The 16,326-nt window shown below is 27.6% G+C and overlaps 3 protein-coding genes across 3 annotated transcripts in view; 1 reads left to right on the top strand and 2 right to left on the bottom strand.

The window, feature by feature from the left end:
* The window catches only part of LOC127278967 (putative thiamine transporter SLC35F3), a 29,008-nt gene extending 20,412 nt beyond the window's left edge, over positions 1–8,596 (bottom strand). Inside the window, exons 1-9 of the mRNA XM_051300964.1 lie at positions 8,376–8,596; positions 7,542–7,829; positions 6,617–6,855; positions 6,389–6,538; positions 5,954–6,304; positions 5,557–5,685; positions 4,765–4,954; positions 4,204–4,293; positions 3,383–3,512 (exon numbers count right to left, since the gene is read on the bottom strand). Coding sequence (XP_051156921.1) covers positions 3,383–3,512; positions 4,204–4,293; positions 4,765–4,954; positions 5,557–5,685; positions 5,954–6,304; positions 6,389–6,538; positions 6,617–6,855; positions 7,542–7,677 — 1,415 coding nt within the window. The 5' untranslated portion in view covers positions 7,678–7,829; positions 8,376–8,596. The remainder of the gene's footprint in view (positions 1–3,382; positions 3,513–4,203; positions 4,294–4,764; positions 4,955–5,556; positions 5,686–5,953; positions 6,305–6,388; positions 6,539–6,616; positions 6,856–7,541; positions 7,830–8,375) is intronic.
* LOC127278968 (RNA-splicing ligase RtcB homolog) overlaps positions 1–16,326 on the top strand; it is a 77,479-nt gene that overhangs the window by 47,341 nt on the left and 13,812 nt on the right. The window lies entirely within an intron of this gene.
* Positions 10,074–16,016, bottom strand: LOC127278974 (transcription elongation factor SPT4). The gene is made up of 4 exons (XM_051300986.1): positions 15,796–16,016; positions 11,765–11,871; positions 10,508–10,563; positions 10,074–10,365 (listed from the first exon to the last, which is right to left on the bottom strand). Exons 1-4 carry the CDS (start codon positions 15,856–15,858, stop codon positions 10,247–10,249), a joined length of 345 nt encoding a protein of 114 aa, XP_051156943.1. The 5' UTR covers positions 15,859–16,016; the 3' UTR covers positions 10,074–10,246.

Here is a 16,326-nt window from a genome sequence, read left to right as displayed (position 1 = left end):
TACCGATAGAGTGGTACTGGATTGGTACTGGGAAATTGGAACTGAGGGCTCAGTACCAACTCAGTACTAATTTGGTGCATTTTGGTACTGAAATGGAACTGGGAAATTTACCTGCGAAAAGGGTCGAGTTACCGTTAAAACCCTCATAAAAGTGAAAAGCGAATAGCTTTTTCAATATGTTTAAACTAAAACTTTATATTTATTTCAATATTATATTTGTTTTTCATGGATTTATATTATTTTCATACATTATTATGCATATGATATTTCCTTTGGCAGCTAAATTCAAAAATGATGTCCATTTTTTTATCAAACTTAAGGTATACGAGATAAATTATAACTTTTTTATATGTAATTATTTTATGATAAATTTTAGATATTCATAATCTGGAAATATTAACGAATCTCAATATATATTTTTTAAAGTTGAGTTATGAAAATTACAAATTTTTTAAGCAATAAAACTCGGGTTAAAATTGTAATCCTTCAACAAAGGACCTTGGAGTCTATTGTTCAAGGAGGGATTATTGCAATATAATTTCCAAACTTAACTGAAATTTTCTACAAACTATTATGTTTTTTTTTTGCTGTTTTACACGGATATCGTGAGAGACGTTTTGCTGTTCTAACATACCTTTAAAACTATTGTTAAAGTACTTTAAAAATGTCTTCTTATGGGTTATCAGGTAGTGGTACTGAAGTGGAACTCAAGCCAAGTCCAATTCAGTACCATTCCAGTACCACTCTTTCGGTAGGGTATGTATTATTAGACGCTACGATTCGTGCGTGTTCTTCAAATAAATGTTCTTCATCACAATTTATAATACATACATTCAGAGAAATTTTGCTCATTATCTGAACTTTTTGAGGGACAAAAATTGTACTTCGATTTTGTGCAAACACAGTACTAAAATCGAACAACAACAGTGCCAATCGAATAGGACACTGACCTAACTTGTGGGACGAACGATTTAGTACAGTATCTGTCCACCAAAAAGCGCAGATGCGATACAATTTAGTACCGATGTTGCTTAAAAGGTTTGGTACACCATCTGAACGTGTGTTTATTTTAACATCCATATTGAACTTTTCTCAGTATATAAAACAATTTTATTATAAAGATCAGAACTCAATTAACAATTTATCATTAATTATTACATTAAAAAGCTTTGACCGGTCAGGTGTAAGTAAGTAAGGCAACGTCACCGAATTTTTTCAGTGTATATTGTACTTCCTCAAGAGTTACAATTCTTGAACACTTCTGATTATATTCCAAATAATATTTTTAAAAGTATACCATTACTTAATAAAAAAGTATTAATTTTAATATAAGACGAATGCAAGGGGTGTAAATCATTACAGAATTTGTTGAATTGCAAAAAAAATTATATACGTTTGAACTATTTTGTAAAAATCGAAATAGCAAAAGAATTAATAACATTAAAAAAAACGTAGTTTATATTTGAATAAAATACACCAAATTTCAAGCATAAAATCATAATAACAGGTGTAAGTAGCAAGGTTCGAAAAAGAATACTTGGAAAAATTACACAGATACAATACCTTGAGGTTTTTAAAAAACTAATTAAATTTTAATCATTAAACTTACAGATTGTAAACTATAGGTTCTTTTTTCTCATGTTATTAATAATTTTAAGGTATTTTTAATTTTAAAAACTATTTTACTTTTCAAACTTTTAAGTTAATAATAATTTAAATATTGGTATTATTATTAACCATTAAAGATAACTTTTTATTGATACTATCGGTCCATTTTTTTTGCATAGAGATATGACTATAGTTCACATATGCCTTCACAATTGGTAGACGCTAGTTTATCATCTTTGCCCACTTTCTATGTACTCTCTAAATCGGACATTAAAAACCGTAATTCTATTTCAGATTTCGCTCCTTAGTTTTCATAAATAGGAATTTACACATAAAGTAGTCAAACACGTCAGATTAATCCCTTCCAAATTGGACAACACATGTGAACAATACTATATATATATATATATTATTTGCGTAAAATCGCTAGATAAATAGAACCACATTTAATCGTTTTAAAATTTTAACAGAAGCCATATTATCGTTCCAGGACCACGTTTGTTCTTTGTTAAATATAAAGACATGGTAAAACAACTGCTTACAAGTGCCTAATATCATAAAGTGATATTAAATAGCAAATTCCTTTGGAAAGACTTTATGGGAAAAAATTGTAACACTCACGGCAACCCTATGACAATGGAAAGTAGAAGAGGAGAATGGTGCCTTACATTTAGACATGAAAGTGGAAAGGTCCTTTCTAATAGTTGAGGAAAAAATGGTCAAGATAATTAGGTAAAGAACTATTTAACTCTATCTTTTTGATAAAAAAATATAAAATAAACAATAAATTGGTTCATTAGGCTTCTGAAAAAATATTAGTACACTCAAATAGTATCCATCTATCATTTTCTAAACGTGAAATTTATACATGTGATAATTTACTTTCATAGTCTCATGATTTATAAACGTTATAATGTTCAATCTAAAAAATGAAAGTTATCTTTATCAAAAATTCATATCTTATATGATCTTGAAAACAAAAGTATATATGAGTTTTGAACAATGAACATGTAGAAGTTTTTTCTGCAATATCATATTTTCAAATGCATATGTGATTTCTAGAAAAACACTTGCTTTTGTGAACATTCACGTAAATATATATACATGCTCGCCTCAATAAAATTTTTCATTTATAAAATTTGAAGAAATATTAAATAAAAATTAGGAGAAATTTATTTAAATACCTCAATTACGAAGCGGTTTGAATTCTATTATCATATTAAATAAATTTTAAGATTTTAAAAATTATTTATGGTATAATAAGTAAGAGAAAAACATGAACAGTAAAATGTTATTGTAGTAGAAAATTTAAAGAGGTTACAAAAGTTTCTATAATACTTAAAATTCGTTCTATTAAGGTTTCAATGTTTAAAGCTTTAGCTGTTGATATTTTGTCGCAACTAAAAAGCAATTTTTTGAAGCTACGTGTTAGTTCTATTCTAGTGAAAAAGTAATGATAAATAATTAGGAAATATACTCTTGCATAAATATAATAATGACTTATACATTAATGACAAAACATCAAGAATTTTATGGAAAAAAAATGATACGTTGGACTTGCGTAAAAAAAGAGGACACCTGAAGAACTGCTAATAGAATATGAAAACAACTTTATTTTATATTTTATTTAATTTTAAATTATAGATGACATCCCCTTTTTCAACGCAAATTCGACGTATTGTATTTTCTGTTAACTCAGCATATGTATAAGCTAAAACATACATTTTTGGATGTACGTGCAGCTTACAGAAAATATTTGTATGCATTAACTTACCGTAGGAAACGTGTTATATAATCAGGCCAATTGTCTGGAAACATCACAAGGAAAAAACCAATCGCAATTAGAATCATCCCTGCCAACTTCATACCAACAAAGTGAGCACCATACAAGACAACATCTAATGCTAAAAAATGTAAAAACATGTGTTAATTTAAAAGTTATCAGCTTTAATAACCAAATGACTTAAAAATTTTATTTCCATACGCTGGGGTCAAAAAGTTTTAGTACATTTTGACGATTTGATTGAAACTACTTGCTTTAGTTTAAATAAAAATATTTCTGTAAAAATTGTAGTTAAACCTATCACTAAAGTTACTGAAGTTTGCTCTCCATTGTAATTTTTTTTGAAAAAGACAAGTTACTTTCATTATATATATGAAATTAAATTTATTTTAAAACAGAAGTTTTTTTATGAATATTACGATTCCAAAATCTTAAGTTCACGGTAACTCAAGAAGATAATATATATGTTTCTTTTATATTTGTAACTTTTACAATATAAAGTATAAACTCCACACTATATAAAATTAATTCCAAATTGGTTGTTCCCATTCATTTGTTTTTAAAATTTAACAAAGTTATAGATATAAGTAGTTAATAATTATAAATAATAAAACTATTTAATTTTATTAAAAAGAAAACAAATCCAATTGTGGTTATAGTAGTTGGCTAGTAACTTTTTGATAACTTCTTTAGAATTTGCTACAGTTTAAAAAAGGTGTTTCATCGCTCCCGAACTTATTTTATGCATGTTTGCTTATAAAGTAATAAACCCTTTCTTATTACAAATAATATATTATACTGTTAGGACTTACCGGCAGAAACAGGAATAGCTGTTATTAAACCAAGTGTAATGAATAGATCATATGTTAGCGCTATACTGAAATTTCCCAACATGTTAGAAACTGTAAGAACAAACAATTATTTTTGATTGTAGATATATGTAAACAATAAATGATTATTTTCTAATTATAAAATTTATTATTTGGTTGAAAATGCTTCCTTATATTTATTTCTGTTTCTGGCGCTGAGTCAAATCAGATGTCAAGACTTTTTGGAGAATTTATTAATTTGGGATAGAATAATAAGAACAGAATGTTAATTGATCGATGAGTATTCCGGAGATACATTATCATAATACGTGATGGTGAAAAAATTATTATTTAATATAAATAAAAATATTAGCTAACACAGCACCAGATATTTCTTGAAAACTTTTTACAGTTTACCTTGGAATCAAATATAATAATATTTACTATTTATTTTATTACAAATCAGGCTATAACATGTAATTATAAGTATTTTTATTAATATATCTTAAATAATATTGCAAAGCACCAATTTGTAACTGCAGATAATACTAGAGGATTACTTACTTAAATGGAGAATACTGGCCGCAAGTAACGAAGACCATGGTAATTTTCCCCAATGAATTGTTTCTGCTCCAGAGAAGTAGAGTGCCAAACAAACTGGCCAAAGTAATGCGGCATTGCATAAACCAATTATCGAGAAAAACAGCGAAACTTGACCAAATGTCGTTTCACCTATTACTTTTTTGAATAATACCTAAAAAAAAAATTTATTAATTAAATTGACATTAATTACTCTTTGTTGGTCTTAGATATTTTCAAATTTCAAATAAATCCCCAGTAAAGAAAAATTAATTTAGCATTGGCGTTTTGCATTGAGGAAAGGCATTTAATGAATTCGGTTTCGTAAATGAATATCGCATTAGACTGTTTCCTCGAATAATTTCTGCTCGTATAGAATTCTTTTTTTTGCAGCGTTTGAATTCAGATTTTATCTGCAGAGTTCACAATATAAATTAAAAATATGACTGACCTATTGTCTGAAAATTTTTTTATAAATTACATACTCTTGTAATACAAATTAAATTTGTTAATTCATGTCATATTCTTGTCATTTAAATTGGAAAAAAGATCAAGTGAAATTATTAAAATAAAAACGTCAAATATTTAGATTCTAGACTTATTATAAAAAGTCAATTATTTTTGTCTGCTTTTGCACTTTTTTCGAATAGTAATAGTCTCTTACTGCAGTGTTTGTAAATGGCCATTTAATTTTTATTGGTTGTTTTTAAATATTAAAAATGAATATGCCTGGAATACTTAAACCGAAGGACTTTTCAGTTAGAAAAAAAGACCTACTTTATAAACTGCTGATCCAGCAGCAGCTGCAGCGGCAAGTACGACGCCAGAAAGGGTTGGACTTCCTGTTATTCCATCCATATATGCTAAAAGAGCTATTCCTGTATCACAAAGAATTACTGCTACAATCTGTTGAAAAATTGATATAAATATTATAAATTACACAATGCTGTAGACAATACAAGTCAAGTATTAAGAAAATAAATTACAGAAAGTAAAAAATAAATGTTTTTCCATCCCTTTTACTGCATAAAATTGATCATCAATTTTTTTATGTTAGATAAATGTTTGCTGTCTCCGTATCATATTTATATCGACTAAAATGGATCAGTTACTTTTAAAACAAAAGTATCAATATCTTCTCTATTATAAATTTCTTATAATAATTGATACTTACTCTTACTCCAACAAATTGTTCATGAAGTATAACCCAAGATAAGAGATAAACACAAGCTACATTTGTAGCAAAAAGTGCCATTACATCTGTAGCAAATAGAATCCGCAGGGAATGGATATACATGTAATTAGTTGCCACCCACAGTCCACAAAACAAGCTACATCTGGTTAAAAATCTTCCTCCGGTAAAACCTTTATCTCGAAAACCTCGAAGACTTTCAGCAATAATTTCAGAAGGATTTGAACATTTTTTTGCACTTGCTTGACATAAAAGATAAATTGGAAAATAGAGAACTGCCCAATTAGTGCAAAACCATGTTGTAAAAAAAGGAGCATTGTATTGAAGAACTAGCTGCAATTGAAATAATTTTTTTAATTTGTAAAATATATTTATTGATTTTTAATAATTAAACGATAAATAATAATTATGCCTGACATGTTCATGGTGAGGTCCTGTCAGAGAAGAATTTGCTGTCACAGTCTGTTTGATAATTTCGGGCTTATAAAAATATAGGTATTTTATACAATGAGTTGCTCCAACCCAGCTTGCAGTAACGCATATCGTAACGCAGACTCCAAAATATATCTGTATAGAGAAAGAACGTTTGCTTATGCAATTATTTATTTTAACTATAGAAGAAAGTTATGGTACGTTCTTAAGTACTTTTTTTGCAGATTCAGCACAACATGATGTATAGCAATTAGTTAATGAAAAACGATGCCGTTGACGATAGGAGACCGGTGGACAAAGTTGTCCTTGTACTTGACATTGCCTTTGAATTCCCCCTGCTATGTTACCACCACCTACCCCACTACAAACATTACTATCACAATCATGAGATCTGCACCCTATTCCTGGTTCTCCACATCCACTATTTAATTTGAAATTTTGCTGCTCAGTTCCTGAAACAGTAAATATTTTTGTTTGTTTATTTAACATCCGTTTCATTAATGTTGATTAAAATAAAATTTTACAAGGCCTTTTTATGGATTTAATAATTTATTGTAGTGACAATCCACCTAAATTGTACTGTCGTCAAAATTATCGTGTCAAATTTTTTCCTTTTTGATAAATACAATACTGACTTTACTAAAATGAAAAGAAATAACAAACAATATAAAAATAGGGGTCATTCAAGTACTACGTAAGCATCTAAATCGGAGGGAGGAGTTCCTTAGTTGCTCCTTTAATCAAATGTTTAATATAATAAAAAGGCATTGATATAACAGGATGGAATCGTTGTGAAGTTGAAGAAATTATTAATTGCATTAAACTTACAAAAGGTATGTTAGTAGAAAAGTACAAGATCAAATTCAATTTGTCAGTTTCAAAAAACTGATACTTTCAAGGATCCTTATCCTATAAATTTTCTAAATTCGAAAAATTGTCCGTATCCATGCAAAAACACGATTGCAAAACGAAAAATAAATAACTTTACAAATTATATTATAAAAAGTTTCAAATTTCCAATACAAATAATAAACAATTATTGCAAATGGATTGTCGAAAAAATAAATTTTTTTCCTCTTAGGCTTTTATATTATTATATTAAATTACAATTTTTATTAATTACAAATATAACAGGTACCTGAAGAATCTAAAAGAATTTGAGCAGGACTGGTATAAGGGTGATTAGGTTGATCGTCGCTCAGAACTATACTAGGCCTTCTTGATCTCCTTGGATGAAATATCGTTGAAACTTCGCTAACTTCTCCACTCCCCATTTTTTAAATAGTCAAACAATCGAGGTTTCCAAAAACACTTACTACTTTTAAAGATAAAAATTTAACTTGATTACTCATCTTTATTTTTCTTAATCTGTACGTATCACGTTGTTTTGATTATTCTCATAATAATTATTTATTTTCACCATCTCCTGTAAATGTGGTTTACTTTAGTTTATTTGTCAACATTTGTATTCAATATATATATATATATATAACATAAATCTTATTACTGTTTACAATTTTTACAACGACATGTTAATATAAATATTAATGTTTCCATCTTCCAAAAATTAACTTTAAATAAAGAACACCTTACATGTAAAAATTATTTAATATTTTTATTTAAGAATTAGCTCATGTTTAATTTGAAACATATAATTAGAAATAATAATATATATCACAAAAGTAATAATTAATTTTTAGTATGTAAATCTGAGGAGGCCAAACGTTGATGGTCGAAAAATAATGTTTAAAAAATTTTAATATAAATGTGGATTTATATAAATAACATTTTTACTACAATAAATTTTTTTTATCTATTTCAATAATGTCAAATCTATAAAACTAGATTATATAAATAGATGTTAAAATATACAAAGTTAGATTTAATTTAAAAAAACTAATTTTTGATAATTGTGTCTTGAAAAATAATATGTTTTGTTTGTTATGATTGTTCCAATAATTCACTCACTCACTTGATAAACAATAATTCTATAACGTCCTTGTGATACATAACTTCATTTAAAATTTAAAATTAGAGCAATAAAAACACTTGGAAAGCTGTTTCTATAATAAATTCATTTAATAGAAAAAATTAATGAAAAACATTTACATAAATTGTGCTCTTATGCATTCTGTAGAATGCAATAATGCAATACTACCCTCTGACGTTTCATTGATTACTAAAGCTAGTGCAAGGTGGTGGGCGGGAGTATACTTAAGTTTCCTACGTAAAGCCACAAAAATGTCAGTTTTACTTAACGCGCTTGCGCTTAAACATTTATAAATATAAAATAGAATTCTGCATTAACAATTGAAATCATAATGATGGTTTATATTTTTATATCGTTTTTAATTACCTTTAAAATAATTTAAAGATGGAAATTGGAATTACATAAATTATAGTTTACGTACAATAGGATATCCCCATCTTACAGCAATCAAAAGCATTACAAAAAGTTTTATATTTTCATTTTAATTCTCACTTTTTTCTAAAATACGAAGGGTCAAGAAATATTCATTTTAAAGCGTAAACTTTGGGCTTGAACTTTATATAAAAAAGAAATTTATTTTTTAATTTTTTAATAGGTCAGTGGAAACAAAAACTAAAAATATTTATTTTCTTGTAAATTTTAAACTAATGTAATTTTTGAAGAACATATAAATTTAGTAAAGTGTACCCGAAAGCATATTTTATTACCTTCAAGGAAATTACTAGGAGAAAAAAATGTTCTATTTTTTTTACAGAATTAGAAGAAAAAAACTTTTCAAAATTAAAAAAAAATTATTATAGTGGGCAAAGTGACGTCTTTAAAACGTCTCATCTTGTCTGTTGACATCCGGAGACAATGATAATAAAGTCTCTGAGATATTATAAAGGCAACTAAAAGACGTCCATAAGAGATTCTATGTCTGGTCCAAAAGATGTCCAAAAAAATGAAGCTGGTATTAAACTCTGATATATTTCTTAGTCATCGTGAAATATCTTACAGAACATTAATTTCCAATAGTTTTATCATGCACGCAACCATCACGAGTGCGAATTCATGAGGATGAATTTGCAGTATGGGTACGCATTGCGCATTATTCAGCACGCGTGCAAACATTAAAGAATTATTTAAAAAGGTTAGGAATCATTATAATTATTAATAAACACCAGTTGAATAGTGCACCAGATTAACGATCTGTGGCATAATTAAGCAATTTTACAAGATATTTAAATTGAAACTGTTAATTAAATTAGAATGATTGTTTTTGGTGTAAAATTTATCGCAATGCCAGTAATAAATGTAAATATTATAAATGATTTCATTACACGGAGAGAAATAGATGGTAAGAACTTATGATCTTAAGATGGTAAAAAGTAGATGTTATCCGGTACCATCATTATGCTATTCGGTACTATCAAAGATGTTACAAAAAGTATGGTTATATTACCCACTACAATCTAGATATTACTCCGTACAATCTGGATAGTAATTGATAGAATCTAGATAGCTGTCCGTATATGTAAGATCAAATATGGTACCTGGTACTATCTAAATAGTACCCCGTACCATCTATTTCTTTCCGTGTATACAATCTTTTAAGATAGACAAAAGTTTTACACATGTTTCCACAATATTATTACTTTCGTTAAGATTTGTACTATAGATCATTATTCCGGTACAGTATTTCATTATTTATAGGTATATATAAATTTTTTATTATAAATTTAAACAATCAAATGAAATTTCTTAATATAAATTATAGAAGAATGAAATATAAAGAACTGTTTAACATTTTGCAAATGTTATAAAAAAAATCCATAAAGTGGAACTTTATTTTTATAGAATCTTATTCTATATTAACGCTGACTTGTGTCTCGTGATCTATAAACAATTCCTCTACTTTTCATTTCTCGCACTACTCCTGTTGGTAAACGTCCTGAGACCGAAATAGCGTAGACGCCTTTACAAAACCGATCTAAAAATTTAAGTAATTATTAGAAACATATTCACTACTTTCTATGACTATATAAATAGATATAAATACAATTGTCTGTAGAAACTAAGTTTCAGAAAAGATTAAAAAGCAACTCTTTTTAAATGACTTTTCTTTTACGCACTAATTCTTTGCCACTTAGAAACCCAGCCATCCTCGGGGCTCATAGAAGCAATCATTCTGAAAATTGAAAGAAAATTACATTAAAAATTTTAGAAAGAATTTTTTACATTCACCTATTTTAATTGAAAAACTAAAATTAATTACATATGCGACAACCCAGACCCAAAAAATCAAAGCTAGCCCCCTGGTACTTCGATACCTATGAAATTGAGGGAAATGGTAAAAAAATGCATACAAATGAAAGACTCGAATGTGATTTTCAAACATTCTTGGATCTACAAGGCTTTCAAATCGTTGAGTTTCTGACAGTTTTTCATGCAATTGCTGATATAGTAATCTGTAGATTGTGCAAACAAAGCATAACATTTGCAGAAAGCGGGCGTTGGGGTTTAGGTGGTCAAAAAGAAATTAATTCAGGACAGTTAATTAATACCAGTTACAAAATAAACAGGCGAATCGTGTTTGCTATGAAATTTCTTGGTGTTGAACGAGAAAGCATAAATTAGTTTTGTGCTCTTATGGATATGTGTCAAGGTTTGGTGAAATCAACGTACGACAAAATAGTAAAGCATATCTTTACTCAGCGTCGAATTCGATGTTCGAAAGTGTCTGTGAGAAAGCTATTAAAGTAGATCCAGAAAAAAATGTAGAAAATGGAAAACCCAAAAATAATGTATAGTGGACCTTATTGTAAAAAGTGCGTACTGTCAAGCATGTGCGCTAGAAGAACATTAAATGATAAATTTGAAGAACATAAAAAATAGTACTTCTCAAACCAAGAAGTTTCAGCAGAGAAGAAAAAATTAGATTCAATTGTGGAAATGTTTCTGAGATCTGTTAAAAATTCGGCTGAAAATATACTAATTACATATTGGTAACGGAGATTTAAAAACTTTTGGTGGTATTCTGCAGTTTTTACTACACGAATAAAAATAAAAGAAAGCAGTAGCAATTCGCTTTTAGACGGGCTAAAAATAACCTAAAATTTTTGCAGCTAAGGTCCCTTTCTCCGAAAAGTGTCACATATGTATTTTTATTTTAATTGTTTCAAATTCTTAATCCAAACAAATGTGATTACTTCTGATGTAAGTTGGTCCGTAGACGTATTGGATGATTAAGTTTCACAGACATTTTAATAAAAACTCTTGTTAAATGCAATAGGCTAATAATATAAGAGTATATCAATAATAAGTTACGATATCGGTATTTCAAATCAAATAATTATTCTAACATTTACTAAGAAGGAAAAAATACCCACCCATCAAAGTTTGCACTAGTGCAATCCAATACGTTATCCTTATTATTTTTCATCCTTAAAAATTCATCACAGTTATCACAACCATCTAACTCAAATTGGTCAAATGTCTGGAACATAATTAGAAAAATATGTAGAGGACAAAATTACACCGAGCCAAATTTCTTGTTAAAGTTATTAACAATTGGGATCTTTAATAGTGCTAAATGAAAATATTTTTTTCACGAGTTTTACCCTTAATTTGGGTCATTTTCTGATTTACAGGCTAAAATTTATAATTTTTTCGATGTTTGTGACTTCAAACATTGATTTTAGGTCATAAAAAATTCTAACTATGTTTTTCTATAATTTTCCTCTATTCTGCATTTATTGAACTTTATTTTCGTTCAACTAATTTTCGTTATTTTCTTCAAGACATTAGGTTTTGAACACATTTTCAGAAAAAGACACCGCAACGGCCAGCAATTTTATAAATAAATAATTTAAAAAACAATAAAATATATTTTTAAAAAACTCTAAAAAAGAATTCTTAATGGATTTTTTTATTTTGTTTGAAACTTTATCAACTTTCAGAATAAGTCAAAATATTTGGCCTTCCCCAGGCAGAAATCTACAACCGGCATGATACCAACGGCGGACTTTAAGTATCCAGCCGGTGCCGGCAATTCTGCCAGCTTGGTACCGCGCCGGTACTGGGCCGCCGGTAATGCCGGTATTGAATTGAATGAATTTTTCGAAAAAGTGTCCGCCATTTTGAAATTTTAAAAACTGACATCAGATTCGTGATCAGCGATTCCAAAAACCCCCGAATAACGAGTTTCAAAGAAATCCGATGAATTTTTCAAAAATGTGTCAGCCATTTTGGATCCGCCATTTTGAATTTTGAAAAACTGACTTTAGATTCGTGATCAGCGACCCCAAAAATCCTCGAGTAACGAGTTTCACGCAAATCCGACGAATTTTTCGAAAAAGTGTCCGCCATATTGGTTTTTTGAGGTTATCTCAAAATTCTGATCTGATGGGGTAAAACGGACCTCGAATTCGGATTCAGCGACCCAAAAAACATAAAGTAGGCATAGTCAGACCCCCAGATAAAAACTTTTTTTTTTGTGTGGCTGTGTAATAAATTATTCGTATTAATGAATAAATTTACTTTATTTGAAGTTGAACCGATAAAATAAACTTATATCAAATAATTTTTATTTATATTAAAAACCAAATATTTCACTAAAAAAATTTAATTAATTGTTCCAAGTTTAAAAAATCATTTATTAGATTCAATAAATAGTAGAGTCATTCCATTATATTTCGAACAATGTCGTTGCCGACTAATTTTTAAAAATTATGATACTTTGCAGGAATGATCTTGAAGTTATAAAGATCACGAAATGAAAAGATTTTTACTAAAATTTTTATTATTTACTTTAAAATATGAATTTAAAGTGTACGAGGTGCTGAAAATTGACATTTTTTCAGATAGCAGAAAATATTCGAAAAAACCTATAATTTACCATAAAAGTGTGAAAATTATTATTGCAATTTATTAAGAATGACTAAATTTACTTTTATAAATTGATTTAAGCATTTAAAGATATGAAATAATAGGAAAAACATGATTTTCAATTTCATCTTAAAAATAACCTAATTTTGCTATTTTTATCGATTAATTATGAGAAAGGGTAAATATTAAATTAAAAAAAAACTTACCAAATATCAAGTCATTGCTATTAACTTTCAGATTTTCTTTGTACTTTTTAATTTTTCTCTTTATTTATATAAAAATTTTGAGAAAGAAAATTGCCACTTTGCTAATTTTTGCGATTTTTGAAACTGAATAACTTGTTTACAGTAAAACGGAAAAATCTGGGATTTTGGGAGTATTTAAATATACACTAAATAAACACACTCCAAAAGTCTTGCGTTGGTTTTTGAGCTATTTTGTAAGATAAAGCAGATCGAAATTTCATTACTTTTGAGGCTATATTGACAATAATTTGTTCTTAACTTGAAGTTGGCTCGCAAGTGTCGTGTCTTGTAATAAATTCATATTTGTTTATATTAAATGACAACACTTGCGAGCCAACTTCAAGTTAAGAACAAATTATTGTCAATATAGCCTCAAAAGTAATGAAATTTCGATCCGCTTTATCTTACAAAATAGCTCAAAAACCAACGCAAGACTTTTGGAGTATGTTTATTTAGTGTATATTTAAATACTCCCAAAATCCCAGATTTTTCCGTTTTACTGTAAACAAGTTATTCAGTTTCAAAAATCGCAAAAATTAGCAAAGTGGCAATTTTCTTTCTCAAAATTTTTATATAAATAAAGAGAAAAATTAAAAAGTACAAAGAAAATCTGAAAATTAATAGCAATGACTTGATATTTGGTAAGTTTTTTTTTAATTTAATATTTACCCTTTCTCATAATTAATCGATAAAAATAGCAAAATTAGGTTATTTTTAAGATGAAATTGAAAATCATGTTTTTCCTATTATTTCATATCTTTAAATGCTTAAATCAATTTATAAAAGTAAATTTAGTCATTCTTAATAAATTGCAATAATAATTTTCACACTTTTATGGTAAATTATAGGTTTTTTCGAATATTTTCTGCTATCTGAAAAAATGTCAATTTTCAGCACCTTGTACACTTTAAATTCATATTTTAAAGTAAATAATAAAAATTTTAGTAAAAATCTTTTCATTTCGTGATCTTTATAACTTCAAGATCATCCCTGCAAAGTATCATAATTTTTAAAAATTAGTCGGCAACGACATTGTTCGAAATATAATGGAATGACTCAGTAAATAATTATTTACTTAATGAATATAAGATATATCACATGCCTAATAATTAAGTATGAAGGCCAACTTTTTAATTTGCATTTGCTTTGAGAAAAAATTAAAAAAAATTTTAAACTAATAATTACTTTAATTTATTCATAAAAAAAATTCCCTGACTTTTCCCTGACCGTTAGACACCCTGACACTTCATTTGGTGCAAAAACATCATATAACATCTTATTTTAATAAAAAATAGCTCAGTCATATAGGTACCTAATTTTTAAACTTAATAGAAAGTTGTGCAAAAAAAGAACTGAATCAATAAAAATTGTTTTTCTTATATTTATAAGAAAAGCAGTTTTTATTGATTCCTGGACAACTTTTATTTGTGGACTTATGTTGTTTTTGCATCAACCAATTCAACTGTTTTCGTTATTGTTATATGATTAATTAATTTTATTATTTACCAACTATTATAAAAATAATTAATTATTAATATTTTTTATTCTTAAATTAATAAATACTGTAAAATGGGGTAAAGTCGACCGGCGCTTTAAATCATTTTAAAGTTTAACTATTACTTTTTTCCAGAAGAAATCCGAGTTTTATTAAAAATGTAGTTAGAATTAATGTAAATTAATAAATGAAATACAATATTTAAGTGTTTAAAGCGCCGGCCGACTTTACCCGCAAACGCCGACTTTACCCCATTTTACGGTACATTAATATATAAGTATAAATAAATATTTCCATAGAAATAAGTACTTATAAAAAAATAATTTTATTTTTAGAGGGTATCAATTTTTAAAATAAAACTTGAAATTCACGAAAAATAAAAATTTGAAACTTCTCTCATAATTTCTATTATTTTTCATTCCTGATTTTTAATAACCTTTTTTTAATGATCAATCGTATAGATTTTAAAAAATTTCAATTTTTTGCAAAAATTAAAACTTCTAAAATGATCAAAAATAATTTTTTTTTAAAATTTTTTATAATTTAGATCTTAAATAATGACAGTAAAAATTTTACCGGTCTCTCCCATTAAATCTTGCATAATAATTAAAGTATTTTAACTATAAATAATAATTATAAAGTTATACACATTTATTATGTAATTTAGAACGAAAAATTTACAGGGACAGTGACACCTATTAAAATTGTTATATTTTACAAAAAAAATTGAATTTTATTGTTTTTGTTTTAAATAAAAAATTTATTTAGCCTATGCTTAGACATATATGTGTACCTTTATAAGAGAGCAAACCAAGCATGCCCTCAAACCTCTGAGTTCCTTTGGAACGGTATCCATTATTCTTTGATGTATTTATGCAATTATTAACCTATCTCAATGCATTAATAACTTTTTGACATCCTACAGGCAGCCAAACTAATGTTTACAAAATGTAATAGATTAGTACTAGAGCAGACGATATTTCACAAGGCGCAGAATACCAGGGTTGGGAACTGTTAAAAAAATTTTTTTGAAGATAAAAGATAAAGGCGCTTGTACACCTTCCCGATCCCGAGTATGTTTCCGTCGTGAATATAAAACTATATAATGGTCCGTCTACAATCTCGCTGAACACAAAAAATAAATGGTCAGGAATAAAAGCGCTTGTATACCTCACCGATCCCGAGTATACTTGCGTCGTGTACCATTGGAGTAAAAGATATGGAAATATCTTTTGTCTCTTTTACCCCAATGGTACACGCCTTAAGATTTTGCAGATGAAGTTGTGCTGGAACAACCAACGGTTGGTTTAAAGGTATTTTCACA

This window comes from Leptopilina boulardi, unplaced genomic scaffold (assembly GCF_019393585.1).
Source record: "Leptopilina boulardi isolate dan_hultmark-lab unplaced genomic scaffold, ZJU_Lbou_2.1 LbouV2_213, whole genome shotgun sequence".
In the NCBI taxonomy this organism is placed as follows: domain Eukaryota; kingdom Metazoa; phylum Arthropoda; class Insecta; order Hymenoptera; family Figitidae; genus Leptopilina; species Leptopilina boulardi.
Note: the sequence above shows the minus strand (reverse complement) of the source record. Positions and strands in the feature narration are given on the sequence as shown.